The 27,541-nt window shown below is 40.7% G+C and overlaps 1 protein-coding gene across 2 annotated transcripts in view; it reads right to left on the minus strand.

Annotated features, from left to right (window-relative positions):
- ranbp10 (RAN binding protein 10) overlaps positions 1–27,541 on the minus strand; it is a 112,815-nt gene that overhangs the window by 14,042 nt on the left and 71,232 nt on the right. For both annotated transcript variants that reach the window (XM_034177256.1, XM_034177255.1), the window contains exons 4-10: positions 10,479–10,646; positions 10,349–10,371; positions 6,024–6,208; positions 4,967–5,079; positions 3,919–4,027; positions 2,594–2,742; positions 2,176–2,389 (exon numbers count right to left, since the gene is read on the minus strand). In XM_034177256.1, coding sequence (XP_034033147.1) covers positions 2,176–2,389; positions 2,594–2,742; positions 3,919–4,027; positions 4,967–5,079; positions 6,024–6,208; positions 10,349–10,371; positions 10,479–10,646 — 961 coding nt within the window. The remainder of the gene's footprint in view (positions 1–2,175; positions 2,390–2,593; positions 2,743–3,918; positions 4,028–4,966; positions 5,080–6,023; positions 6,209–10,348; positions 10,372–10,478; positions 10,647–27,541) is intronic.

Below are 27,541 nucleotides of genomic sequence, written 5' to 3' on the forward strand. Positions count from 1 at the left end.
AAATAGGCAAAACAAATAAGAGTGTGTTGGACAATATATTGCATGTTACTTGATAAAAGGAATAGTCACATGGACACGGATGGTGATGTCAGCAGTGGATTTTTGCTGGAAGCCTGATAAAAGGAATAGTCACATGGACACGGATGGTGATGTCAGCAGTGGATTTTTGCTGGAAGCCCTCAGCCAGTGGTGTGTAACAAAAGGACTTTTAAATTTCAAAAATAAGCAACATAAACGTGCACTGGATAATAGAGTTGTATGTAAAGGTTTAAGCACCCCTAATGATTTTCCTTTATTAATCACTGGTTGTCTGGATCAGCAATTTCAGTTAAATATATCATATAGCAGACAAACACACTGATATTTGAGAAGTGAAATAAAGTTTATAGGATATACAGAAAGTGTGCAATAATTCTTTAAACCAAATTAGGCAGGTGCATAAATTTGGGCACCCCAACAGAAAAAAATACATCAATATTTAGTAGATCCTCCTTTTGCAGAAATAACAGCCTCTAAATGCTTCCTATAGCTTCCAATGAGAGTCTGGATTCTGGTTGAAGGTATTTTGGATCATTCTTCTTTACAAAACATCTCAGGTTTGTTGCTTTCCGAGCATGGACAGCCCGCTTAAAATCACACCACAGATTTTAAATATTATTCAGGTCTGGGGACTGAGATGGCCATTGCAGAACGTTGTACTTGTTCTTCTGCATGAATTCCTTAGTAGATTTTGAGCAGTGTTTAGGGTTGTTGTCTTGTTGAAAGATACAGCATCGGCGCAACTTCAACTTTGTCACTGATTCATGAACATTGATCTCAAGAATCTGCTGATATTGAATGGAATCCATGTGACCCTCAACTTTAACAAGATTCCCAGTACCTGCACTGGCCACACAGCCACACAGCATGATGGAACCACCTCCAAATTTTACTTTTTTTTTCTTGGAATGCTGTGTTCTTTTTCAGCCATGCATACTGCCCCATGTTATGTCCAAATAACTCAATTTTAGTTTCATTAGTCCACAGCACCTTATTCCAAATGTGCTTTAGCATACCTCAAACGACAGTTTGTGGCATGTACGCAGAAAAGGCTTCCTCTGCATTACAGTATCAAACAGCATCTCTTTGTGCAAAGTGCGCTGTACAACTGAACGATACACAGAGACACTATCTGCAGCAAGATCATGTTGTAGGTCTTTGGAGCAGGTCTATGGGTTGACTATGACTGTTCTCACCGTCCTTCGCTTCAGCTTATCTGAGGTTTTTCTTAGCGTGCCACTACGGGCCTTAACTAGTACTCTGCCTGTGGTCTTCCTGTTCCTTACAGTGGAAACTGACAGTGAAATCTCTGAGATAGCTTTTTGTATCCTTCCCCTAAACCATGATGTTGAACAATCTTTGTTTTCAGGTCATTTGAGAGTTGTTTAGAGTCTCCCATGTTGCCACTCATTAGAAGAGATGCAAAAAGGGGAAACATTTGCAAATGGCCTCCTTAAATAGCCTTTCTCATGATTGGAATCACCTGTGTAAGGAGGTCAAGGGACAATGAGCTTATCAAACCAATTTTGTGTTCCAATAATTAGTGCTAAATGTATTCAAATCAATAAAATGACAAGGGGGCCCAAATTTATGCACCTGCCTAATTTTCTTTAAATAATTATTGCACTTTCTGTAAATACTAGAAACTTCATTTCACTTCTCAAATACCAGTGTGTTTGTCTGCTATATGATATATTTAACTGAAATTTCTGATCCAAACTTTTTTTAATGCAGCCGTTTTTAATGCAGAAGATCGCGGCTTGCTGACCCAGAGTGTAGGAGACACTAAAATAAAAAAAGTGAGTACCATATATCTGACTTTTTAGATGTATTTTTTTGTTCAGCTCTTTAATTTGGGATTTTGTGTCTTTTTGTAGTGTGCTTTTATTATTGTTTATTCTGTTTATTGCGTTGATTCCTGTGAAAGCACGTTATAAACAGTTAATATTATATTTTTATTAATTATAACAAACGTGTGATTTTTCAGTATATTAGTCACAGGACCTCCATAACTAGAAAAACAAAACGAACAAACAAACCTGTGACTTGTAGTCCAGAAAACACAGTATGAGCTTTATGCAAATCACCAGGCTCTGGGTTTCTGTGTCACGAAGCAGCCTGAAGGTGCCGTCTCACCTGGTTTCGTGGATACTGTTGGCACTGTGTGGTTGGCTCTTGGTGGAATCGGAGGAGTTGGATTCAGAATAGTTGATGGAGGAAGGGGAGGAAGAGGTGGAGGAGGATGCAGATGAAGACACGTATCTAACGCTGCTGCTACCTGCTCCTCCGCTGTGGCTCTTGACCTTGTTTGGGGGAGTCACCCCGTTACTGCACGTAGGACTGTCAGCTCCTGGGTTGGGTTAATGCAGTCGGAGGGAAAACACAGAAAAATACAAAAGGCGATAAAGACAAAGGGCACGTCCTCTTTTAAATGCGGCTGTATAAATTGTTCATGTTGCGGGTGTTTTACACTTTTGCAGCTACGCTGTTATATTTGAGTGCATGTTCTTTGTACTCGCTGCAGAACTTGACACTGACGTGTAGAAAAGTGTACCTCCGCTGTGCAGGTGTGTGATGCTGGATCCATGCCGGGGGCTGAGGCTGGGTGACCCGGGGTAACTGTCCTGGGACTTTGGGGACCGAATGTTCAAGCAGCGAACTTCACTGTCTGTACCGTTCACCATCTCTACAAACTGACGACATCTAGAAAACAGAGTGCTCACGTGTTATCAGCCTGCAGAGACATCAGCATTTACCCATGTTCAAGCGTTAAAGGGGGGAAGGGGCAGTGAACCACTGAAGCAACAACAGAATACAACCACATTTGAACTAGAACCAGCCCCCCCCCACACACACACACACACACACACACACACACACACACACACACACACACACACACACACACACACTGTGTGAGAACTTAAAACAGATTCTAAGGTTTTGTTAATGAATGTGCACCCACATAGTATCTAGCAGAACGTGTTAAGGCTTGGGCGCTGTCTCGTGCCCTGTGGCCTGAGAGTACAAGCATGCTTTATGTCCATAGTGTTAAAAAGAAGTTAGCAGGCTATACAGCATTTACATATAGTGTTAATACTTTGTGTAACAGTTTGCTGCTTGAAATTATAGTTACCTGATTATTTTAAGGCTCATCATAAAACACTTATTTTCTGTTGCTTATAAGTGTTTTTTTTTTTTTTTTTTTTTACCAGATTTTAGCTATATTTGTTATGTATATGTTTGTATTTGGTGTTGGACTATTATCATTGTTATTATCATTATTATTATTATCATTACTACTACTTCTACTACTAACAGACAAAACACATTATGGAAAAACAGTATGTAAGAAATATACACTGCAATGGTGACCTATTTTATTTCATTGTTGCTCCTCCATTTTCTCAACCAGCTGATATTTGAATGTCATAAAACCTCTCTAACCTGCAGACTTCTTTTTAACCCTAGCAAAAAAGTAAGTCTATGTCCTGTAAATGGAAAGCACAGGACAGCACATAAGGTTCAAATAGTTCTGTAAGACAAGTCACTAAATGAAGCATCTCTGTACATTAATGCTGACCATAGTAAGCAGCGATCCTGTAATACAAAACCAAAGTCACAGCCGCGGTGATAGTGTGATTTAATTACAGATATTTTACTGAATTAGAATACACTTGCTTTGTAAAAACAATTCTTAAATGTATTTTGGTGAGGTGAACATAACTCGGTTGTATGTCAGTGTCTTTAATTACTGTTTTGTTGTGTTTCTTGGGTGAACTGATGGCAGACAAAAAACCCCTTCATTCATTCAGGGTCATAATCGATTGTATTTCCGGTATGATTCACTACATTCTGGATTTCCATGGACTAACTTACTTCAACATGAATAGTAGGTTGGGGTTGTGTTCTAACAGGCCGGGATAAAGCTGCTGTGTGGCTTCTATAGCTTCGCCCACTCGTCCTGCTAGCACTAGCTTCTGTATTCCTGTCAGGCAAAGAAAACAAGATGCTATTGAGTACTGTATGCAGAGGTTCCAAATTCTAGTCATCAGGGGCCCCAAACCTGTCATTTTTTTTAATCTCTCTCCCTGCCCAAAGATAATTAGCTCAGTCTGTTAGTGCTAGCTGAATGAGCTAGCCAGCTTTTATTTCATGAGCTAGTCAGCTATCATTCCCTGAAAGGAAAAATATGTGCACTTTAGCGGACCCCGAGGACCAGAATTATGAACTGCTGATATATTGCTCAAGAACAACCATGAAACTTCAGCAAAGGGCTGATACAGGCTAATGTACATAGAGCGGCCAATCAATTATTCAACCCACCAATGAATTAATCAATTATTACAACCCATTTCACATGCAACTTACAGCAGAACTATCTACTACTATAAGCAACAGGTTTGTTGTCGTGTCCCACATCAGCCTGTACTCAAGGTTCTTGAAATGGAGCAATATCTCCTCCTGGTGGACATTTACAATTAATGCAAGGACAACAGAATTTTTTCAAGAACTCTGGTATTACATAATAAATGTTTTCCTCTACAAGTGAGACAGACTTACATTTACAGGGATGCCTATATGATTAAATGATAGTTAAAAAAATAAATAATAGATGCACACACAAAAGCTTTTAAATGGATCCAAATGTCTCGGAATGTTTGGAACAATGTTTAGTGATAGTGTCCAACAGCACGACAAATCTTTACGAACACTACACTAACTGCATGGAATATATAATAATTCAGTGGACAAGGCAAGATAATACACGAGGAGTACACTATTATAATTTGTCCAGTCATAATGTAGAACTCCCTACATGAATAATAATCTGAGCCGAGAGCAGGACACTAAATATCTTTAACCATATTAATATTGTAAAGTTTGCAGCAAGTCAAAACTGTGGAACTGCGTTTTGTTCACTCACTCTGTCGGTTTTTTATTGACATCTGGTCCTCTTGTATCATAGTCTCTGTGGCTCTGGCAAAGGCTGTTGCAGTCGCACAATACCCATGGTGCACCAGGTAACTGGACACCATGCTGGAGATCAAACAGAGTTAAGTAGATTTGAAATTCTTAAACATGCTGAGGTGATCATTTGTGCTCTTTGGGTCATTGCAGTGGGGGGTGGGGGTGCTGTCAAGACACCTAAAAGATTTGTTGAAGAATAAATTACATGTATTTTACTTCACAATCTCACATTTTAGCATTAAAATGGCAATATGTGACATTAAAGTGTCTGCTCTCTGGTCAGACTCACCCTCCAGAGATCAGAATCCATGCTCACTTTGAAACTATTCAGGCAACAATGGGACATCAGTGAATCCAAATGTTTTGAATAATAAACATTATCAACTCTACGTTTGTTCTCCTGGTATTTATTGGACTTACGGAACAATGCTTCTGTAACTATGGAAATGATGCTGCAGATAGACTAGGCTGGAAAATGTAAGAAAAGTGATCCAAACTTCAGTGTGTCAGTAATACACTTTTTGTTTGTTTTGATTTTAATGTAAAAATATGGTGAAACAGAAAATTCAGAGCTCATTTTAACTTCTAACATTATCCAGTGACTAGATAAAAATGGAAGCCTTTTTAAGTAAACTGCAAAGTGTTATCCAGTTAATTATGAAAAATCATTATTAGGATGTTTGATTATGAAATAGTAGATTGTTGCTATACAACAAACTCTCAAGTGAAATCAGTGCCACTTCCTGTGCAAAATCGTAGAAATTCTTTGAAATATGTCACATTGTCGAGGCTTAAGATGCTCCACTGATTTACATGATAAATGCCATGGTTCACATAGACAATTTAATGTGGTCATCTTCACCACCACATTATCATACAGCGTGTAGGCCATTACTATTAAAGAGAAGTGCAATTACTCAAAGTAAAAGCTGGTACTGCATTCGTAGTCATACTACGTTGGTTTGGTACCACTGAAGACAGCACAGTATGACAGCAGCAACTATGACTCTTACTTCTGCAGGACAGCCTGCCATTCCCCCAGCCTCTCTCCAATGGGGAAGTGCGCAATCATGCCGTGAATCTTGGCCCGCCATTCGCTCATGTAGTCCTCAATGTCAAAGACAAATGGCTGCTGGCCAAAGTTAGCGTCGACAATCTCGCCTGGGGTCTGAAGACCCACGGTGGGGTACAGGTTGGGCTGGCAGAGATTAAAGACAACAGAGAACTGCTTTAAAAAGACCAACACCAGTACGGCATGGAGGACAATTTGTTTTTTACTGTTTGTTTAAATATTCAAATCCACTGTTACTTTATTTTTATTTGTTTTTTGTTTGTTTGCTAGCTTAAATATTGAAACTCACTGTTTCTTTTTTATTTTTACTGTAATTTGCATGGCTTTTAATGTTTAACTGTGTCCTTTTAATTCATTTATGGTTTATGGTGTGCCGGATGGTTTAGGGTGCCATAACTGAGAGAGTGGCGGCATGGGGGGTGGGGGGTGGTCAGGTGACTCACAGTGCCATCTTGGTTCCAAAATAGCATTCGCTCTTAATCTGTCTGCATGTAAATCCAGCTATTTTATTTATTTATTTATTATTTATTTGCTGAAAATGCCAGGTTGTTGTGCATTTGGATGCACAAATAGACACAACAAGGGCTTCAAGATGTAGAGATTCCCTTCAGATCTGAACAGGAGAAAAATTTGGGAAAATAAAGTCAGCTGTGTGGGATGGAAGCCGACATCACTGTCAAAGTTTTGAGAAGTAAAGTTATTGTTCAGTCTCATGTACAGTAAAACTCACCTAAACTGTCATCGTATAAACCAGATATTCACAGTCACCAGACAAAAAAAGTTCCATGTAATAAACCCCATATATAACGGATTTTGTACGAGGTCTGTTAAAAAACTATCCAACCTTTTTATTTTTTGCAAAAACTATATGGATTTGAATCATGTATGATTGCATCAGCCAAGTTTGAACCTTTGTGCGCATTCATGAGTTTTTTCACGCCTGTCGGTTGCATCATTCGCCTGTGAGCACGCCTTGTGGGAGGAGTGGTCCAGCCCCCTCGGCGGATTTTCATTGTCAGGAAATTGGTTGATCGACTGCCGCTTTGCTTCATCAAAATTTTTTTAGAAAGTGTGAGAGACAGCCAAGTGGAAACCACTTGGAAAATTCAGATGGCTTTCGGTGAAGATCTTATGGGGATCACACAGATTAAGGATAATTACAACTGGATTAAAGACGGCCCACAGCGGCGGATGGCGCACCGAGCGGTGATCGACAGGCTCAAAGAACCAGATAATTTCCAAAGTGAACGCTTTGTTGATCCGGGATGTCGTCTGACTACCAGAGAAATGGCAAGACAGCTGGACATAGCACTTTTTCGGCACATTCCACTGTTACAGGAGTTTTTGTAATGGAAAGAGGAGCGGAGAAATTTGCCACGGAGCCGCTCATGGCACGGGACAAAAGCACCTCCGTGTTGGTCTCACAGGACATGCCCTAACATGCCCAGCTCTTGCACCATTCGGAAAATTCAGACGGCTTTTGGTGGCTTGTCAGTCGTGTGACTATCCGAGAAATTGTGGACGAGCTGGACATGCCACAACATGTCCTGTGAGGCTTCATCACGGCGTTGCTTTTTGTTCTGTGCCCTGCGCCTCCGTCCCGAGGCGCAAAGTCCTCCGCATGTCTTTTCATGCCGAAAAAGTGCTGATGTCAAACTCTTCTGCCATTTCTGTGGTAGTCAGACGACGTCCCAGATCAACAAAGCGTTTACTTTGGAAATGAACGGCACATTCCACTGTTACAGGAATTTTTTGTCATGAAAAGACGTGCCGAGGATTTCGCGCATCGGGACAGCAGTGCCGCATGGCGCAAAGCAACGCCATGATGAAGCCTCACGGGACATGGAAAAAAAGCCCAAATCATTCTGCCATTTCCTGACAATGAAAATCCGCCGAGGGGTTGGACCACTCCTCACTCAAAGCCTGCTCACAGGCAAATGACGCAACCGAAAGGCATGAAAAAACTCACGCATGCGCACAAAGGCTCAAGCTTGGCTGATGCAATCACACATGATTCAAATCCATATAGTTTTTGCAAAAAATAAAAAGGTTGGATAGTTTTCTAACAGACCTTGTATAACCGATTTTAACTCACATTGGATAAAATGTCCCATCCAAATGCAATGTATTTCTATTAAAATCCCAGAGCAGTCTGGATGTGCTCAGTAACAGAGGTATAATTAAAGTTCAGCTCTGACACTCGCCAATTTGAGGAAAGTGGGATCGGAGTCAATTCCGTGATTAAAAGTCCGACTGTTTAGTTTTTTCTAACCGTGTTCAGACTCGAACCTGCAGCCTGACGTGCACCTGTTAAATCAGACACAAAAGGCTGTGATTTGACACTTTACTGCTTTCACTGCTTCTTCTCCCATCATAGATATAATAGTTTTTGCAGTGCACACACTGATTACAAATGGATCAGAAAAATCTGCAATTTTACAGCATGAAGTCGGTAAAAGAGGAAAATGTTCATCTTACGTTTAATTTGGAGGTGATGAATGTAGAAAGAAAAGCTTGTTGAGGGTCAAATTAGTCCACAATAAAACATAATCCAGAGACGGAGAACATTAAAACTGTCACGCACGTAATTGCATGACACGGAGTTACAGAGCTGCAGCTGCATAAATCAGGCTTTAAATTAATTAAATAAATCATCATAAATTGTAAATTTATGTAAATTTGATAACTTAACTATTTTTATATTTATTTTGATAGCACCTGTACCTGGATGTGTTTCTGTACGTGGTTAAATGATTAAAAAAAAAAAATGCTGAAAACATTAAAGGTTCATTCAGTAGTTCAGCGCAGGAACCAAAATGGCGCCGTGTTCTGAGTTGACACCACTCTCTCAATTAAGGCACTCTAGGATGGTTGTACTGCTACTGCCCCCTTCAGGACAACAGAGATATCCTCGAAATTCAGAGACAAACATTTTGAGTATCAGCTTCAAGAACCACAATGTTGGCATGACAACACAGTGATCAATCAGTTAAATGTTATTTCATCTGATAATGGTTGCGTAGCGGTCTGCTCCTTTTCTACCCAACTGCAAGTTCCAGTTCTACTGTTAAAAGTTAGTTGGCTGTTAAAACGGCTTTGATTAAATGAGTACTGCTAGTTCATTTACGCAATAAACAATAAAAAGTAGAATTTTCCATCAAACTGCCAATAAGTGAAGAAGGACCTGGATGATCAGCCGTCTAACAGCAACAGTAAAACAAACATTGCAAAAAATGAAAAAAAGAAGAAAAAAAAGGCTTAAATTGTATCATCTAGTAAGTGTTTCTTAATTCAAAAACCTCTTCAATGCTGTATTTATTGAAGATCCTGTGTTCATTAAATCATTAGCAAACTTGCTATCAACATAGCTGCAGAATGGCTGGCCAAAGCAGTACAACACATCACGAGCACCAGCTCGTCAGTGATCGTCTACTGACTGTTTTCGTGCTGATAGCGGGAATGGCCACACATTTTTTAAGTGCTAAACGAGCGGTGTTAGATGTTTATGTGTCTCACATCTGCTGTGAGAGGGATCAAATGGGCTCTCACGGGGCACACTTTGTCTTTCAGCTGCTGGTGTGCACATAGTTGTAGCAACAGGTGTACGAGGCGTTAGAGGCAGCTCCGATTTTACATGCATTGCATACAATTCCTGCTTCATGTGCAATTTTACCACATTCGTACTGTGTGAAGGGGTTGAAAAAAAAAGATGACTTATTGTGGAACATGGCTGCTAAAGGGAATAGCAAAAGAAGAATCCATTGCCTTATTTTTGATGTTTGTTCCATATGACCTGTTAAACGGAGCATTACTACAGTAACAGGATGAGTACTACACTATTACTACTATCACTCCTTTCTAAACAACACAGAGAATCAGTACAAAATGCAATATACTGACAACCGGTCCCAAAATATCACTAGATATCAGATAAAGATATTTCAAAAGGTCTCAGGTGTTCAGGGTTTTTTTTCTTTAGTTTTTTTTTTCCTGACTAACAGATGCACAGTCTGGACAGAAATATTTCAAGGAAACTATATGTCGGTGAATGATTGGCATGTCTCAAAGAAAGAGAAACGATCCAACCTGTCTTTTACGTCAGAGACGGTCCTATGACAGGACGGAGCTGTTTCTGGTGGTATTTTGAGCACAAAATTTCACCTGTGTCTGGAACTTAATCATTTAATGATTTTGGAAACGGTCACAAAATGAACCAGCGACTCGTGGATATCGTACTGCAAATAGGTGAGATCTGGTGATACTTACAGGGAGGTCTGTGAACGCTACACCTGAGGAACAACCAGAAAGAAGAGTTAGAAATTAATTCATTAACCCCAACAAATCTTTGAGAGCACAGTTTTATTTCACAGGAGATTAAAATGGTTTGCCTGCCAACCTAAGCTGATGCCATTTTTAGTGTAAAAGCAAGTGTTGTTGATGAGGTTGACACAGCAGCCAATCACGTCGCCCGTGGTGAACGTCGGGCCGTACGGTTGGCCAGTCCCGGAAGAGCAGAAGGAGTGGCCGTCGTCTCCGTGGTAACCGTAAGAGTGCTTGTCCCATCCTAAAATAGGACATGGATTAAGATTAGTGTCAATTTTTTTAAATTTGACCTTTGTGGGGGGAAAAAACATAACCTCCTGGACGTGTGCAGCAAAGGATTGACAAAGTGGGCGTTGCGGATTTTCTTAACGATTCTGCTGTCGATTCACCACCCGTAGGATCCGCCCACTATCTGATTCATAGGCGTCGGATGAGGTGAAGTCACGCTTGAGGTCACTTTTATTTACGAGTAGCTGCTGAAGGCGAGTTACTCATTCACTTGTGCAGCTCAGATTTTCCTCCTCTGACCAACGCTGCCTCTGGGGCGTTTCTCTGCACCCCCCAAATAAAACAGTCCGACACGTCTCTGTGGCCTCTCAAGCACTGCCCCTGGTGACCACCAGGAGGATCTGAGCTATGTGAGGAAACTGGTGAGTCACTGCCAAAAAGCAGCAGCAGGAGTAAGACAGCGCAGGTCGCAGGCAGAAACAAATGACGGAGGTGCTGTGAGCCTCGAATGACTCAGCACTCTTTCATCTTCAACAGCCGTGTCTCTCCTATGTGTGTTCACACAGTTTCAGGATTAAACACCACGAAAAACACTGTATCAATAATTAGCGAGACCTTCCACGTGGAAATCACACCAATATATCAAAGTATCAATTAAAAAAAAAAACCAAAAAAAAAGCAAAATCAATCACTGCAATGCTAACCGTTAACCAGTGAACTAAAACTAAGATGGGTTGTTTTTCATACTAGGTTGCCTCAAATGCCTCAACGCTAATTTTGAAAACTACCCGTGCATGGGCAGGAAACATGAGACCACTACGCCTGACTTTTACTGAGGACTCTGTTCGCATGTCTGTATCAAATTTAGAGATGCTATAAATGTGTAATTACAATGTGTAAATACACATTCAGTTGATGACATCAGAGAATGCCTGATCCAAGTGAAAAGTTTTGACCTCACACCATGTGCTGATTTTTAGTTATTTTGTGATTTGTCAAGATGGCTGAGGCAGAATTAAAATTTTGCTATCACCACGACAGAACAACACGGACAAGTCATGATTTTTGGCTGAAGTTCCTGAAAAATAAGTGATGCTTTGCAATGTGACATACTGGTCCAAATGAAGTAATATCCCTGTACATGCATGTGCATGCACTTCTCAATGAATAATATCGATTCAGTATAAAGAGCATGCATAATGGATAAAGAGCAGGCAAGAAGAGTTCATTAAACTAACAGCTGGTTGTTCTTTCCATCCAGTCAATAATGGCTATAATATTGTTTTGCTGCTGCATGTCCACAGAAACTGCACTGTGTGGCCTCCAGCATGTATCAGTGTCCTAGACATTATCTGCCCTGCAGATGTCAGTAATGTGCTGTTAAATTAAGCTTCAAAACAGGCAGCCATCTATACATCCTTTTCAGCTTTGGTAAGAGCATTAAAGCGGATATGACACCTAAGAAATTAGGTAAAACTGATATAAATATCAAAATATACATACAGTATAGTAAGTTGAAAGTGGTTTTTATTATCACAGAAATAAAGTTTGTATAGTTTCTCAAAAGTGTGTTTCTTGGAAAGCACGCTGGCAGCGTTCCATCAGCAGTCACGTGATGCCGTGACGTCACAACGTGTAGAGTCCCGTCTTTGTCTGTCTGATTGACAACAGGAACAGACAGACCTCAGCATGGACAGTGACGAGATTGAGAACTTTTCTAACTCCTCTTCAAGTGTGGATTATTTCTGACTCAGATCCTGAGGATGCTGCAGCAGTGATTAGAGCCTACAGATTGGAGCCGTAGCTTTCGGACAAACATTCAAACCAGGAGCATTCTGGCAGCGAAAATAATGCCGACGGTGTTTATGGCGGAGCCAAAGCAGAGGCAAGAGACGTGCCAATTCCGATGGATTTTGTAAGGCTGCAGAATATGGAATGGTAAGGGAGGCTTTTGTTGCTGCTGTTTATAACACTCTAATTACAGTGGTCCCTCGTTTATCACGGGATTTACGTTCTAAAAATAACCCGCGATAAGCGAAATCCGCAAAGTAGTCAGCGCTATTTTTTGCAATTATTATAGATGTTTTAAGGCTGTAAAACCCCTCACTACACACTTTATACACCAGATTTAGCGCAGCTCCGCACAGCAGACAGGAGGGCGGTGTGAGTGGCCCGCTGCTGCGTTCACCATGCCCGCAGACTCGGTAAGCGCATCAGAGGCAGTGAGAGCAATCGTGGTGATGCCGATCAGTGCTGCGACCGGCCCGCATGATAAGGACACAGAACACAATGTGCTGTTAAAAAATAATTAAAAAAAGCATGCAAAATTGCACAAAAAAAAAAAAAAAACACGAAACTGCGAGGCCATGAAAGGTGAACCGCGTTATAGCAAGGGACCACTGTATAGCATTTTCAATTCTTGCGTCTGTTTACTACCTTTGTTATTGTTCCGGAGCCATGACAGTGTAGCTATTACTTGCGGACCACCATCATTACCTTCGGGTTTTTGCCGTTTTCGAGTGCCTGGCATTGCATTCATCTGTGTTTACTTACATTATTTTCACGAAAGAATAGGAAATAAACGGCGAAGGTTTTGAGAAAGATCACCGAAAACAACAGTGAACATTCCACCGCCGTGTTTACTCCGTATTGCACTGATATTTTTACAAGTTCCTTGACCAATTCAAGATTATTGCGAACATATTATTTGGGGTTGACATTTTAGGTGTTCTTGTGAGCGGTGCGAGAACATGGAGACGGTAGAGGAAAGTGTCTGCTGTCGGGAGCAAATGCGGGTGTGCAAGCAGAGCGAGCGGCAGCCTGACATTTCGTGCATCACACAACACTGCGGCTTTCGATCAATCTGCCTGGACTTGAAAAGGCTAAAACCTTTCGCCCTTGTGTTTGTGCAATATGCTGCGACACACTGGTCAGGCATATTGATAAACAAGTCCCTAAGAGCTGTGTTTAATCAAAGTTTCTGCCACTACAAAAAGTGTAAACAACGGCCGCCAAGCGCGCAAGCCGATACGGTCTACACGCAGTGACGTATTTCAGGCTTGGCGCTCAGCGGGAAGCCGGTCACAGGGCGTGCACATTTTTCAGTGGCGGGATGTTCAAATGTTATATATAATGGGAGAACCGCGTCCATTTTCCCAAAATGCTTAGGTTGACCAAATTATATAACCTTTGTTACATGTAATAAGACTATGTTGTCTTTAAGTGTCATATCCACTTTAAAGATTCTTTAGCAGACAATCAAGGGCACAGTAGCTATATTTTCCAAAGTTCTTGAGAAATGGTTGACTCCAAAACTAAGCAATTTTTTTTTTTAGAGAAACATGAGTTAATTAGTGAAAAACAATATGGTTTTAGATCTCAACCATCTACAAGCTTAGCAATTATAGAATTGGTAGACGCAATAATAGTTGCAATTAAAAGAAAAGAGTATACAGTGGGAGTATTTATCGATCTACGCAAAGCATTCAACACCATAAATCATGAGTTATTATTATCTTTATCATTATACAAGCACAGGACTAGGGGCACAGCACACCAGTGGCTTCAAAGTTATATTACTAACCGTCAACACTATTCTCATATTAACGGGCTAAATTCTGATTGTAGAGAGGTCATATGTGAAGTCCCACAAGGGTCCGTTTTAAGGCTTGTGATTTTTCTTTTGTTTGTTAATGATATTTGTGAATCATCAAAAACGTTACATTTTTTTGTTTGCTGCTGATACCAGTATATATTACTCAGGAAGTAATTTGGTGGAAATAAAGAATAGGAGAAGAAATTATAAAAGTGAGAAATTGGTTTAATGAAAATAAGTTGTCTTTGACCTGGGACAAAACAAATTATATGATTTTTGATAATCAGAGAAAGAGTGATGATGTGAAAATGACCATTGATGGAGTTTTCATCAAACGAGTTAATGAAGTTAAGTTTCTTGGCGTTGTTTTAGAAAAGCCCATATAAAAGCCCATATGAAAGCCCACATAGATTATATAAAAAGGATAGTTAATAAAAGTATTGCCATTTTATTTAAAGTAAAAGATTTGAGGTAAATGCTTTGCAAACTTATTACCCATTACTACAGTGGATGATGTTGAAATTGAGGATGACCCACTGGCTATTCCAGCAATATCAAACATTTTGTGCTGCTACCTACAACCCACGTGGAATGTCTCAAACCTAAACCTACTTCCAGACATCTTATACAACCCCTGGCAAAAATTATGGAATCACCGGCCTCGGAGGATGTTCATTCAGTTGTTTAATTTTGTAGAAAAAAAGCAGATCACAGACATGACACAAAAATTAAAGTCATTTCAAATGGCAACTTTCTGGCTTTAAGAAACACTATAAGAAATCAGGAAAAAAAATTGTGGCAGTCAGTAACGGTTACTTTTTTAAGACCAAGCAGAGGGAAAAAAATATGGAATCACTCAATTCTGAGGAAAAAATTATGGAATCATGAAAAACAAAAGAACGCTCCAACACATCACTAGTATTTTGTTGCACCACCTCTGGCTTTTATAACAGCTTGCAGTCTCTGAGGCATGGACTTAATGAGTGACAAACAGTACTCTTCATCAATCTGGCTCCAACTTTCTCTGATTGCTGTTGCCAGATCAGCTTTGCAGGTTGGAGCGTTGTCATGGACCCTTTTCTTCAACTTCCACCAAAGATTTTCAATTGGATTAACATCCGGACTATTTGCAGGCCATGACATTGACCCTATGTGTCTTTTTACAAGGAATGTTTTCACAGTTTTTGCTCTATGGCAAGATGCATTATCATCTTGAAAAATGATATCATCCCCAAACATCCTTTCAATTGATGGGATAAGAAAAGTGTCCAAAATATCAACGCAAACTTGTGCATTTATTGATGATGTAATGACAGCCATCTCCCCAGTGCCTTTACCTGACATGCAGCCCCATATCATCAATGACTGTGGAAATGTACATATTCTCTTCAGGCAGTCATCTTTATAAATCTCATTGGAACGGCACCAAACAAAAGTTCCAGCATCATCACCTTGCCCAATGCAGATTCGAGATTCATCACTGAATATGACTTTCATCCAGTCATCCACAGTCCACGATTGCTTTTCCATAGCCCATTGTAACCTTGTTTTTTTCTGTTTAGGTGTTAATGATGGCTTTCATTTAGCTTTTCTGTATGTAAATCCCATTTCCTTTAGGCGGTTTCTTACAGTTCGGTCACAGATGTTGACTCCAGTTTCCTCCCATTCGTTCATCATTTGTTTTGTTGTGCATTTTCGATTTTTGAGACATATTGCTTTAAGTTTTCTGTCTTGATGCTTTGATGTCTTCCTTGGTCTACCAGTATGTTTGCCTTTAACAACCTTCCCATGTTGTTTGTATTTGGTCCAGAGTTTAGACACAGCTGACTGTGAACAACCAACATCTTTTGCAACATTGCGTGATGATTTACCCTCTTTTAAGAGTTTGATAATCCTCTCCTTTGTTTCAACTGACATCTCTCGTGTTGGAGCCATGATTCATGTCAGTCCACTTGGTGCAACAGCTCTCCAAGGTGTGATCACTCCTTTTTAGATGCAGACTAACGAGTAGATCTGATTTGATGCAGGTGTTAGTTTTGGGGATGAAAATTTACAGGGTGATTCCATAATTTTTTCCTCAGAATTGAGTGATTCCATATTTTTTTCCCTCTGCTTGGTCTAAAAAAGTAACCGTTACTGACTGCCACAATTTTTTTTCCTGATTTCTTATAGTGTTTCATAAAGCCAAAAAGTTGCCATTTGAAATGACTTTAGTTTTGTGTCATGTCTGTGATCTGCTTTTTTCCTACAAAATTAAACAACTGAATGAACATCCTCCGAGGCCGGTGATTCCATAATTTTTGCCAGGGGTTGTATATGCTACTCTGAAGCCACCCCTAAATCCTAACAGTCCAACTGTCAACCCCACTGAGGTCCTTAGTCTGGGTCTAATTAACATAAGATCACTGTCTTCAAAATCATTGCTGATTAACGATCTAAGTATGGATCACCAATTAGATATAATTGGGTTAGTGAAACCTGGCTTAAACCTACAGCTGTCCTCCCCACTGGCCTACACATTTAGTCACGTCCCTCATGATGCGAAGCAAGGCGGGGGTGTTGCTCTGATTTATAAATCTAAGTTTAGTCTATTAGCTGTTGTGGGTCATAAATATAATTCGTTTGAACATCTGATTCTCCACTCTGCCCATGATGCTACATATTGCCAAGGTCAGAAGAATAAAAATAAGCCGTATTACTTTGTCACTGTATATAGGCCCTGCTGGCTAATACTCTGAATTCTTAGATGAATTTGGTGAGTTCATCTCTAACTTGTCAACTAGTGCAGATAACATTCTGATTATTGGTGACTTCAGTATTCATCAAAATAAGCCTTCTGATCCCCTCTGCAAATTATTTATGGAAATTATGGATGTATTAGGATTCCAGCAATACATTCAGGATTCGACGCACATTAGTGGAAATACCCTGGATTTGGATATTGCACATGGTATTGCCGTCACGAATATTGACATAATGCCTCTTGCATTGGCGGTCTCTGATCACTCACTTATTAGGTTTACGGTTTTGCTGCTGTGTTTAGTGGAACAACCACCTTATTTATCATTGCGGCGACACATCAACTCCTCAACTACAACTGAACTTGAAGCTAGACTGCCTGATATCTTAGCTTCATGTTTGGAAAATGCCCAATCAGTAGATAGTCTTGTGGATAGTTTAAACTCAGCGCTCAAAACTACACTTGACATGATTGCTCCACCTATATTAAAACCACACCCCCACAAAACATGGTTCAATGATTACTTGCGTGAGTTCAAGCATAAGGTTAGCGGTCTAGAACAAAAATGGCATAATTCAAAATTCGAAGTATTTCACCTCGTGTGGTGTGATGCTATCTTAGACTGTAAGCATGCATTACTGGCGACAAAGCAGACCTATTACTCTGATTGATCAACAAAAACAAGCATACATAAAGTTCTTGTTCAACACGGTGGCAACACTTATTCATGGACAACCATCTGTAAGTCACTCTCCTTTTACAGCACAAGATTTCTTGGACTCCTTTGAGAAGAAAACAGATGACATTAGTTTAAACATATCCCAGCATGCCTTAACCCAGCCACTACACCCTGCTATTGAGGTGGGTGCTACCACTGAGGTGTTACCTAGATTTACAGAATTTGGTATCTCACTAGGTGTGCTGACAAAATGCGCAACGTCTACAAAAAGCACAAATTGCTTATTTGATTCTATACCAACAAAACTGTTTAAGGACCTGTGGCCCACTCTTGGGCCGATTGTGCTGGAAATTATTAATCTATCATTAACCTCTGGATCTGTTCCTAAATGTTTCAAATCTGCAGTGATTAAACCCTTAAGAAATCTAATCTTGACCCTAGTATATTGAAAAACTATAGGTTGATAACAAATCTGCCATTTTGCTCTAAAATTATGGAAAAGGTGGTTTCACAGTAGCTCATGGATCAACTTACTCAGAATAATTTTTTTGAACCACTACAGTCTCCTTTTACAAAATATCATTCCACAGAGACAGCTCTCACTAAAGTGGTGAATGATGTATTCGGACACCACTACGACTCTGGTGCTGTTAGATCTTAGTACTGCGTTTGATACCGTGGCTCATCATATTCTACTCGAGAGCCTGGAGAATCATTTCAGGATTACTGGGAATGACCTTGCGTAGTTTACATCATACCTGACCAGTCGTTCTTACTGCGTTTTGTACAATAACACTAGCTCTAACCTTAGTGACATGAAATTTGGGGTTCCACAGGGGTCGGTCTTAGGCCCCCTGCTTTTCTCCCTTTATATAGCACCCCTTGGGCACATATTTCGGTGTTTTGGGGTTACCTTTCATTGCTATGCTGATGATACTCAGTTATACATGCCGATAACTGCTGGTAATCTCATCCACACAAAATCCTTAGAAGATTGCCTTGCATCAATGAAAAGCTAGATGTCTAGCAATTTCTTACTTTTAAACTCTGATGAGACTGAAATGATGGTTCTTGGTCCAGTGGGACATCAGCATGAATTTGACCAGCTAACACTTAGCCTAGGCTCACGTGTCATACATCAAACTGACAAAGTGAGAAACCTGGGGGTAATTTTTGATCCTATGTTGTCCCCTGACCTCCACATTAGCGATATTATGAGGATTGCTTTCTTCCACCTGCAGAATATAGCGAAGATTCGCCCCATCCTGTCTATAGCTGATACTGCAACCCTGATTCATGCATTTGTCTCTTCTAGATTGGACTACTGCAATGTTCTATTTTCTGGCTTACCACAATCCAGCATTAGGGCTCTCCAATTGGTTCAAAATGCTGCTGCCAGACTTTTGGAGGCAGAAAGTTTGACCACATTACACCCATTTTGGCATCTTTTCACTGGCTTCCTGGGCCTGTGAGATCAGATTTTAAGTTTCTGTTACTAACCTATAAAATTATCCGCAGATTAACACCTCCCTACTTAGCTGACCTAATTAAACCCTATGTACCGGCCTGGGCACTGCGTTGTCAGGGTGCAGTACTACTTGGTGTCCCTAGGGTGAATAAAAAGTCTGTGGGTCACAGAGCTTTCTCTTATTGTGCCCCTGTTCTATGGAATGATCTTCCTGCATCAATAAAACAGTCAGATTCTGTGGAGATTTTCGTGTCCAGACCTAAGACGCGCTTATTTTCCCTTTCGTATGGCTAGCATGCTGGCATAGTATGTTACTATGCTTTTTACCCTTTTAAATTCATTCTCTTAGTAAAAAGAGCAAGCCACGGCCTCAACTTCTATCTATCTAACCCTAACTATCTCAAGTTTGGGTCTTTTAGTGAAGCTTGGGGCTAGTGGCCAGCGATCACCTTAGTATTTCTTCTGTTTTTCGTGTTGCATAATGCTGACAAATTACACTGTATTTGTTGTATTTCTGATGCCTGATTCTATTTTTTCTCTCTGTTTGAAGTGGGGCTCTATCCAGAGATGGGAGTGGGTGTCTTCTTCTGCAAGCCTCCCATCCTATGCACCAGCATTCGCCCTACTGACGTATCCCATAATCCCTTGAGTGCCAGAGAGTCGCTGCAGTCAAACAACATATAAAGAATCCACATGACAATTGTAAATGAATATTATACTACAAAAATGTAATTTTTTATGCTTTTCGTCATGTTATTAAGAGACTGCATGCATGATACCCTGAAATTTGCTAAAACAATTATAACAAATAATTTGTGTCTGCTACGTTTAATCTGCGCGGAATTTAATAAACGCAAACTGAATTTCAGACATATTATATATATTAGTCTGGAACAAAGAGGACAAACAGTGTTGTAAAGAACAATAAGATGTTAAAGAGCAAACTTCACTTTCTCCCAGTACGACATGATCAGGAAGCGAGCGTAGCTCACAGCAGCTCCCAGTGAAAATAATGGAGAGACAGCCTGTGATTCTCACATGTTTACATAAAATAAACGCAATAACAACGTCTATAAACCCAGAGAATATATTCATGAGCGTTTTAGGCACAATATAAAAATAGTTTCATGTTGTGATGTTAATGGTTGTCCGTGTGCAGCAGTCAAAGTGAAGCCCGATCAGAGCGTCTCAGTGCAGTTCTCAATGTTACTGAGATCTCGCAGTGCAGCAAACCCTCCGAAGTTTTGTGGGATTTGAAACGTCAATAGGGCGAATGGACTCCCAACATTTCCTGTATATTCGTAATTGTGGAGGTAGCATGGCCCAAGCAGAGGGTCACCCCTTTGAGTCTGGTCTGCTTGAGGTTTCTTCCTCAAATCATCAGGGGTTATCACTGTCAGGGTTGTAAGGTTAGACCTTACTTGTGTGAAGTGCCTTGAGGCACCTTTGTTGTGATTTGGTGCTATATGAATGAAATAAATTAACTTGTTTGATTGTAATTCATTATGCATGATGTATTGCTCAATGATTCTCCCATACTTCAGTTAATGTGCTGAAGTCTGGGGTAACAATACCACTAAGTCCTTGCATCTGCTACAAAAAAGAGCCATAAGAATTATCAACAAAAAAGGTCAGACACAGCATACCAATAAATTGTTTATTGCAACCAATCAATTAAAATTTAAGGATCTTGTCAACTTAAAAATTGCATTTATTATGTGGAAAGCTAAGCAAGGTACCCAGATAATGTCCAAAATTTATTTAGTTTTGTTACACAGGCCGTTTGCCATTGAAGAAAATACCATTTTTGGACTAGCATAGACAACTGTGAAACAGAAGTGTCCCTCTGTTTATGGACTTAAGCTTTGGAATGCATTGAATGAAAAAATTAAATGTAGAAATATTTATAAATTTAAAAAAAAACGCATAATGACAAAATCATAGGAGAATACAGAAAATTAGAAGAAAACTTTATGTAACTGCTGAAATGTAAGACAATCATGTTGCTGTTAATGTGTATTTGATGCTTGACAACTTGACAAGGAGACAGCGTTTGGGTTGAAAGTGAGGAAACAAATGGATCTATTTGCCGTTTTATTTTTAATTTTTGTTATAAGGAGCAGAGAATACAAGATTTATCTTCTGTTCCTTTATGTTCACGAAAAATGCTCATGCAAGTAAGCACTGAATGAAAGAAATGACATGAATGAATAAATAAATGAACTTTCACATTTTACCTGTCCAGCACAGTGGAACAAGCGTTACCTTTGAGCCCAGGATTTCATTGGAAAGCCTCCAATCAATGACAGCAGTGAAATTAAGCGGCACTTTCAGAGAACACACATCTGCCAAGGCCAAATTATCAAATTTCTGTTATTCATCATCATCATCTGATCACTACATTATTTCTTTGAGAAACTGGTAAAATGTAAAAAAAAAACAAAAAAAACAAAAGGCCCCATTTCACTATGTGAATGATAAAACCAATCCAGATCCTGAGCGGTCCTGGAAATGAAAGGGATCCTCCTTGTGATTCCATCAGACTTTTCAGCCAAGTTTCACGAAGATCAGCTGAAAACCATTTGACTGATCCCATGAACAGACAGACCCAGAAACAAACACAGACACATTCCTGCAGCCAGTTTTCCTAGCAGGAGTAAAACCTCTGCTCATTTGGAAAACCGATGCGCTGCACAGACGCTTGCAGCTTCAAGCTGATCAGAAGTAACCAGGACTGAGGAATCCATCTTTCCTGGTGCTGAAACTGAACTGCGTTCGGCTTCAGCCTGCAGCTGGGTCTGGGTCCCTTCTCAATCACAGCATTGCTGGTGTTGCCAAAAACTAAAGAGGGGGTTAGAGAAACTAGGTCATGGATGAACTGAGATCTGCACTGTTGCATATTTGTCTTTGCGTGAATGTGATTCAGTGTGTGTTTTTCTTTATTTGCACTTTTTTTTTTTTTTTTGCTGCTATGGCTGCACACTGTTCTGCATCCCTCCATGTGTTGCTTTGTGCACGAGTGTTTATGCCTGTGCGAGTGTGCGCTGAGGTATTAGATTAATCTGCTGACAGGGATATTGCCTCTAAAGCCAGACTCGCTGCTTCAACATGCTAATGAAATGGGCAGGCCTCCACAGCAGGATCAGGCACAGAGGTCAGCACCGCAGAACATATTATTAAAAGGACACGCCACACGCTGCCTTATAAACCACGCCATCATCGCTGCACCCGCAAATGTGCAGCATAGAGGCACAGCGCACAGGCAAACACAAACAAGGATGCTCGCACATTCACTCAGTCCAGGACACAAAAACCACCAGAGTTTCAGGACAAACAAACAAAAGCAGCCGCAGTTAAGGTGACTGACAACAATCTGTCCACCGGGTCATCAGTTGTGGAATCCTAGCAACCAAATACATTTTCATAACTAATGTGAAGCTTCTGAAACACATCTGACTTCCACACTCCTCCATCCCTTTTTTTTTGTGGCACGGAAATCCAGAAGACAGGAGAATAAATAATTTTGTTGCTATATGACTGTCGGGGTCGAGTGTCTGACAAACTGGCTGCCCCCGGTGTCCACAGCATTCCACAAGCCCCAGCAACCAGGCAAAACTTTACTGGCCAGTAAGCAGATCCAACAGCTCTGGAAGGGCTACCAGCCTCAGCACGGGATTGGTCGGGCGATAGAAACGCTGTGATTTGCTGGAGAAGCAGTGTGATGCACAACTCCTATATGGATGATAAGCCTCCTCCTACGGCAGAGGTCAGTGAGCCCATCATTGACCTCCTTGTATGCATTCGCACGTGCCACTTTTAATGTATAGTCACATTGCGGGGACAGAACCCCCCCCCCCCCAAAAAAAAATAAAAAATCAATTTTAGGGTTAAGACCAAGTTTGTGACTGGTATCAGGGTGAAGGAAAAATATCATACTTTAAAAACCTAAAACAAAAAGACAGTTTTGAGTGCCTGTACAAAACAATCCTTAAGAATAGAGCTCATTTTCACTCCATGCCAACAGGGGGCACTGGCAATAAATTGCCTCACATCAAAAACTGGTAGTGTCGCAAAGAGCACATTGGAGGCACAAAAGGCAAAGACGAAACATATCAGTGGCCAGTTTAGCAAATTCAGCATGCAAACAGAGTTACACATACAGTAAATTAGGCCCCATAAAAAACCCATTAGTTTATCATCCTTGACATTAAAAAAAAGTGATGAGTGGGCGTTAATATTTTTCTTAGAAACAGGTGCATACAACTTAATTTCAAACCTGAAAAATGACACATACAGCATCTGCATACCAAGTGAGGAACTAAAAATATCAGCTATTTTTTAAATAAATCTTGTTTCCATGTTGAATACAGTCAGTGTACTGAAAACTAGTAGCGTGATAAACATGCATACTGTGTGTGAGTGAGAGAGAGCTACTGTGCCGAACTTAGCAGAGGCGTGGCTCAAACGGGGTACGACACAAATGCAAACTCTCACACGCTGATGGAGTAAGAAAAAAGATTTAATATGCAGAGATTCAGTACACAGGTGTTCAAGCAGCGAGGCGGAGGTAATCAGACAGTCGAGAGGCTGAGGCATGGTCCAAGAAGCAAGCAGAGGTCAAAAATACACGGCGTGGTGGAGTTCAGTGGCAAACACAAAATCAAGGTCAAAAACAAGGCAGGGTCAAAATACAGGCAGGCAGTAAAACAAGACAAACCAAGACTGTTCAAAAAAGCTGGACCGCGAATGTAAATTCAACAAACTGACAGCGAGGAGGAAAACACAAAGGGCTTAAATAGAACAGGTGGTGATTAGGAAACAAGACACAGGTGTGAGGGAACAATCAGGATGGAGGCGTGGCAAACAGAAAGCACAAGAAACACCCATATCAAACACTGAACACCAGACAAGAGCATGTAGTAAGACAAAGGCAAAGTGAACAGGACCCAAAGATGAACCTAAAACCACAGTGATCTAAACCAAATACCAAACCCAAAGACGAATAAAAACGGCCTAATAAGGCCGAATGAATAAGAAATAAAATAAAGAAGACCTGACACCAAAGAATGAGGAATTAAACCAGAAAACAAATGTAAGAACTGAAAAGGGATCAACAAGAAAATAAAGACTAAGACAAAACTAGAACGGAACTCACATGTGACAAAAGAATAATAGATAATACAACTAATGATTACACAATGGAGAAAAACAAAGGCTGGACAGAAACTAGAACAGCACAAAACACATGACTAAAGTATGATAAACAAAAAATGATAAACACAAAACAAAACCCATGACTACAATATAACAAACAGAAAATCAAAGACAGAGGATCAAAGAGGGAGGGCATAGATACAGAGATGAGACAAAACCATAACAAGAGCCCAGAACGGGCAAAATCATGACACACTGACTGTGTGGTTGTCAATAACAACAAACGGCAAATTCCTTGCCCAGTTCAGTAAACTTCGGCTGTCTTCAGCCAACATATACGCGCCACCTAGTGGATGTGCTGGTTCTTGCATCAGCTGTACTGCCATCAATAAAATTCATCAAAAATAATAAATAAAAGGCCTCTCTGAAATGTGCAGTTTTATCACACAGCACAATGTAGCAAATTCTGAGGAAGCGTGTAGCTGGCATGCTGACTGCAGGAATGTCCACCAGAGCTGTTGCCCTTGAACTGAATGTTCATTTCTCTACCATAAGCCGCCTCCAAAAGTGTTTCAGAGAATTTGGCAGTACATCCAACCAGCCTCAGAACCGCAGACCACGTGTAACCACACCAGCCCAGGACCTCCACATCCAGCATGTTCACCTCCAAGATGGTCTGAGACCAGATACCCGGAGAGCTGCTGCAACAATTGATTTGCAGAACCAAGGAATTTCTGCACAAACTGTCAGAAACCATCTCAGGGAAGCTCATCTGCTGCTCGCCGTCCTCATCTGGGTTTCGACCTGCAGTTCATCGTTGTAACAGACTTCAGTGGGCAAACGCTCCCATTTGATGGCGTCTGGCTGCTGATCACCTCTATGTGAAGGAGATGTGTTTCACCGTGTGAGACAAATGGTGATCACATCAGATACTAACTGGTTGTCTGACAACCCCCCAGACCCCCCAAAAAGCAAAACTGCACATTTCAGAGTGGCTTTTTATTGTACCCAACCTAAGGCACACCTGTACAATAATCATGCTGTCTAATCAGCATCTTGATATGCCACACCTGTGAGGTGGGATGGATTATCTCGGAAGTGCTCACTAACAAAGATTTAGACAGATTTGTGAACAATATTTGAAAGAAATGGGTCTTTTGTATATATAAAAAATGTTTTAGATCTTTGAGTTCATCTCATGAAAAACAGGAGCAAAAACAAAAGTGTTGCATTAATGTTTTTGTTCAGTGTATATACTGTTGTGCTCAAATGTTTACATACCCTGGCAGATTTTTTTTTTTTTTGGGCCATTTTTCAGAGAATATGAATGATAAAAACTTTTTCCCACTCATGGTTATTTGTAGGGTGAAGCCATTTATTGTCAAACAACTGTTTTTACTCTTTTTAAATCATAATGACAACAGAAACTACTCAAATGTCCCTTATCAAACATTTACATCCCCTTGTTCTTAGTACCGTGTGTTGCCCCATTTAACATCAGTGACAGCTTGGAGTCTTCTGTGGTAGCTGTGGACGAGGCTCTCTGGTGGTGAAGCTGCCACTGAACATGTGTTGGACTTTATTTACATCAATTACTAAAAAATACAAACAGTATGTCACTCTGTGGTAAATCTGCATGGAGTAGATAGTTCTCAAGAACTGAGTCTTATCTTCATAATGGAGTAGAGCGGAGAGGGCATTCTTCAGGTCTTGTTTTTAATAAAATCCTCCTCTGTACCACTTGCGCGCGCACACACACACACACACACACACACACACACACACACACACTTCACAAATGAATCTACCCCCCACCCCCACAAAGTGAGGCCAACCCACCTCGGGAACCACTGGGTTAGGGTAAGGGCTCACCAGAATGTCAGTAAATGTCAGACAAAAGGCTCATTCATACTTGTTGAACAAACCAGTGTGCTTGCTTGTGTGACACTATGCTTATTCCACATTCCTTCTAAGCCTTCTTTGTACTTGTCCTCCAAAATTAACAAGGTGTGCCCAACTATTCCAAGAGCCAACTTAAGTGCAGGAGGGGCAGTCAGCCTGTGGTTGGACCCAAACGAACAACGTACACAGAGCAAAAAGCAACAGCAGGCTGTAACAGCAACGGTGGGCAGGTCCAAGAAGAACTCTGAACTCATTCACAGTTGAATGACGTGGAGTAAATGTTGTTCCACAGTCAGAATAGTCGGCATAAGGAAGATCTGACTGCTGCTGTGCCTCCAGGGGATCAACTTTCAACTGTTCAAGCACATACAAACACAGACTCAAGTATGTGAACCATGACATGAACCCAGCACACGCCACATAATGGGCTCAAAACACTCTCTAAGAGTTTACAATTCCAGGCTTCTTTTTTCTTTAAACACTGCTTTACTTTGTGTTGATGGTTGTGATGTAAAGTACTGACCCATGAAAAACAACTCAAAAACACTCCAGTTATCGTTTTACTTGTTAGACACACCAGTATGGTCATTTAATCAAATGGATATTCATATGAAATGTGTAAGTGTTTAGGCTTCAGGTGCATAAATGGTTTGAGGTGGAGCGTGTCCGAGTAATCCATCATCACACAATGATGAGTCACATCTGATGTTCACATTTAGATGCACTAAAACAGTACTCCTTAGCCTGAGGTCAAACCAGAAGACAGCCAGCCTCACTTGTCACTGAGCCATTGGACTGCTCACTGGGAACGTGTCTAGACTTGTCCTTTAGGCAGACCTCAGACTACGTGGGCACAGTGAACACACAGTGTGGATCCGCATGCTGATTTCAAGTTTCACATTGGACACCCTTCCTGGCACAAATCCAGATGTACAAGGAGATGAAGTGACAGGTGGGCTGTGAACCCAGGACCTTCTGGCCATGAGGCACTGTCCCCGTACTGTACTGTTCAAAGTGGACATGGATTGTTTGAATGGGAATGGAGACTGTGCATCTCGAAGTGTATCGTTGGACAGGAACAGATGTTCAACCTTAGCCTTAATACACAAACAACTCACAGTACTTTCATCACAGCTTTGTATAAAGAAAGAAAGAAAGAAAGTTGAGAGCAAGATGACAGTTAAAGATTTGGGTTCCCAATACGTAGACCTGGGTTTGATCCTCAGTCATGCTACCCATCTCTGTCCTTGGACGAGCCATATAATCTGCATCCCACTAGTCCATCCAGCTGTAAATGGGAACTGGCCGTGCCTGAGGACGTCATCATGGAAATCCCTCAGCTGCAAAGAAGAGTGTCTTTTGATCTATTC

Source organism: Thalassophryne amazonica, chromosome 8, assembly GCF_902500255.1.
Source record: "Thalassophryne amazonica chromosome 8, fThaAma1.1, whole genome shotgun sequence".
In the NCBI taxonomy this organism is placed as follows: domain Eukaryota; kingdom Metazoa; phylum Chordata; class Actinopteri; order Batrachoidiformes; family Batrachoididae; genus Thalassophryne; species Thalassophryne amazonica.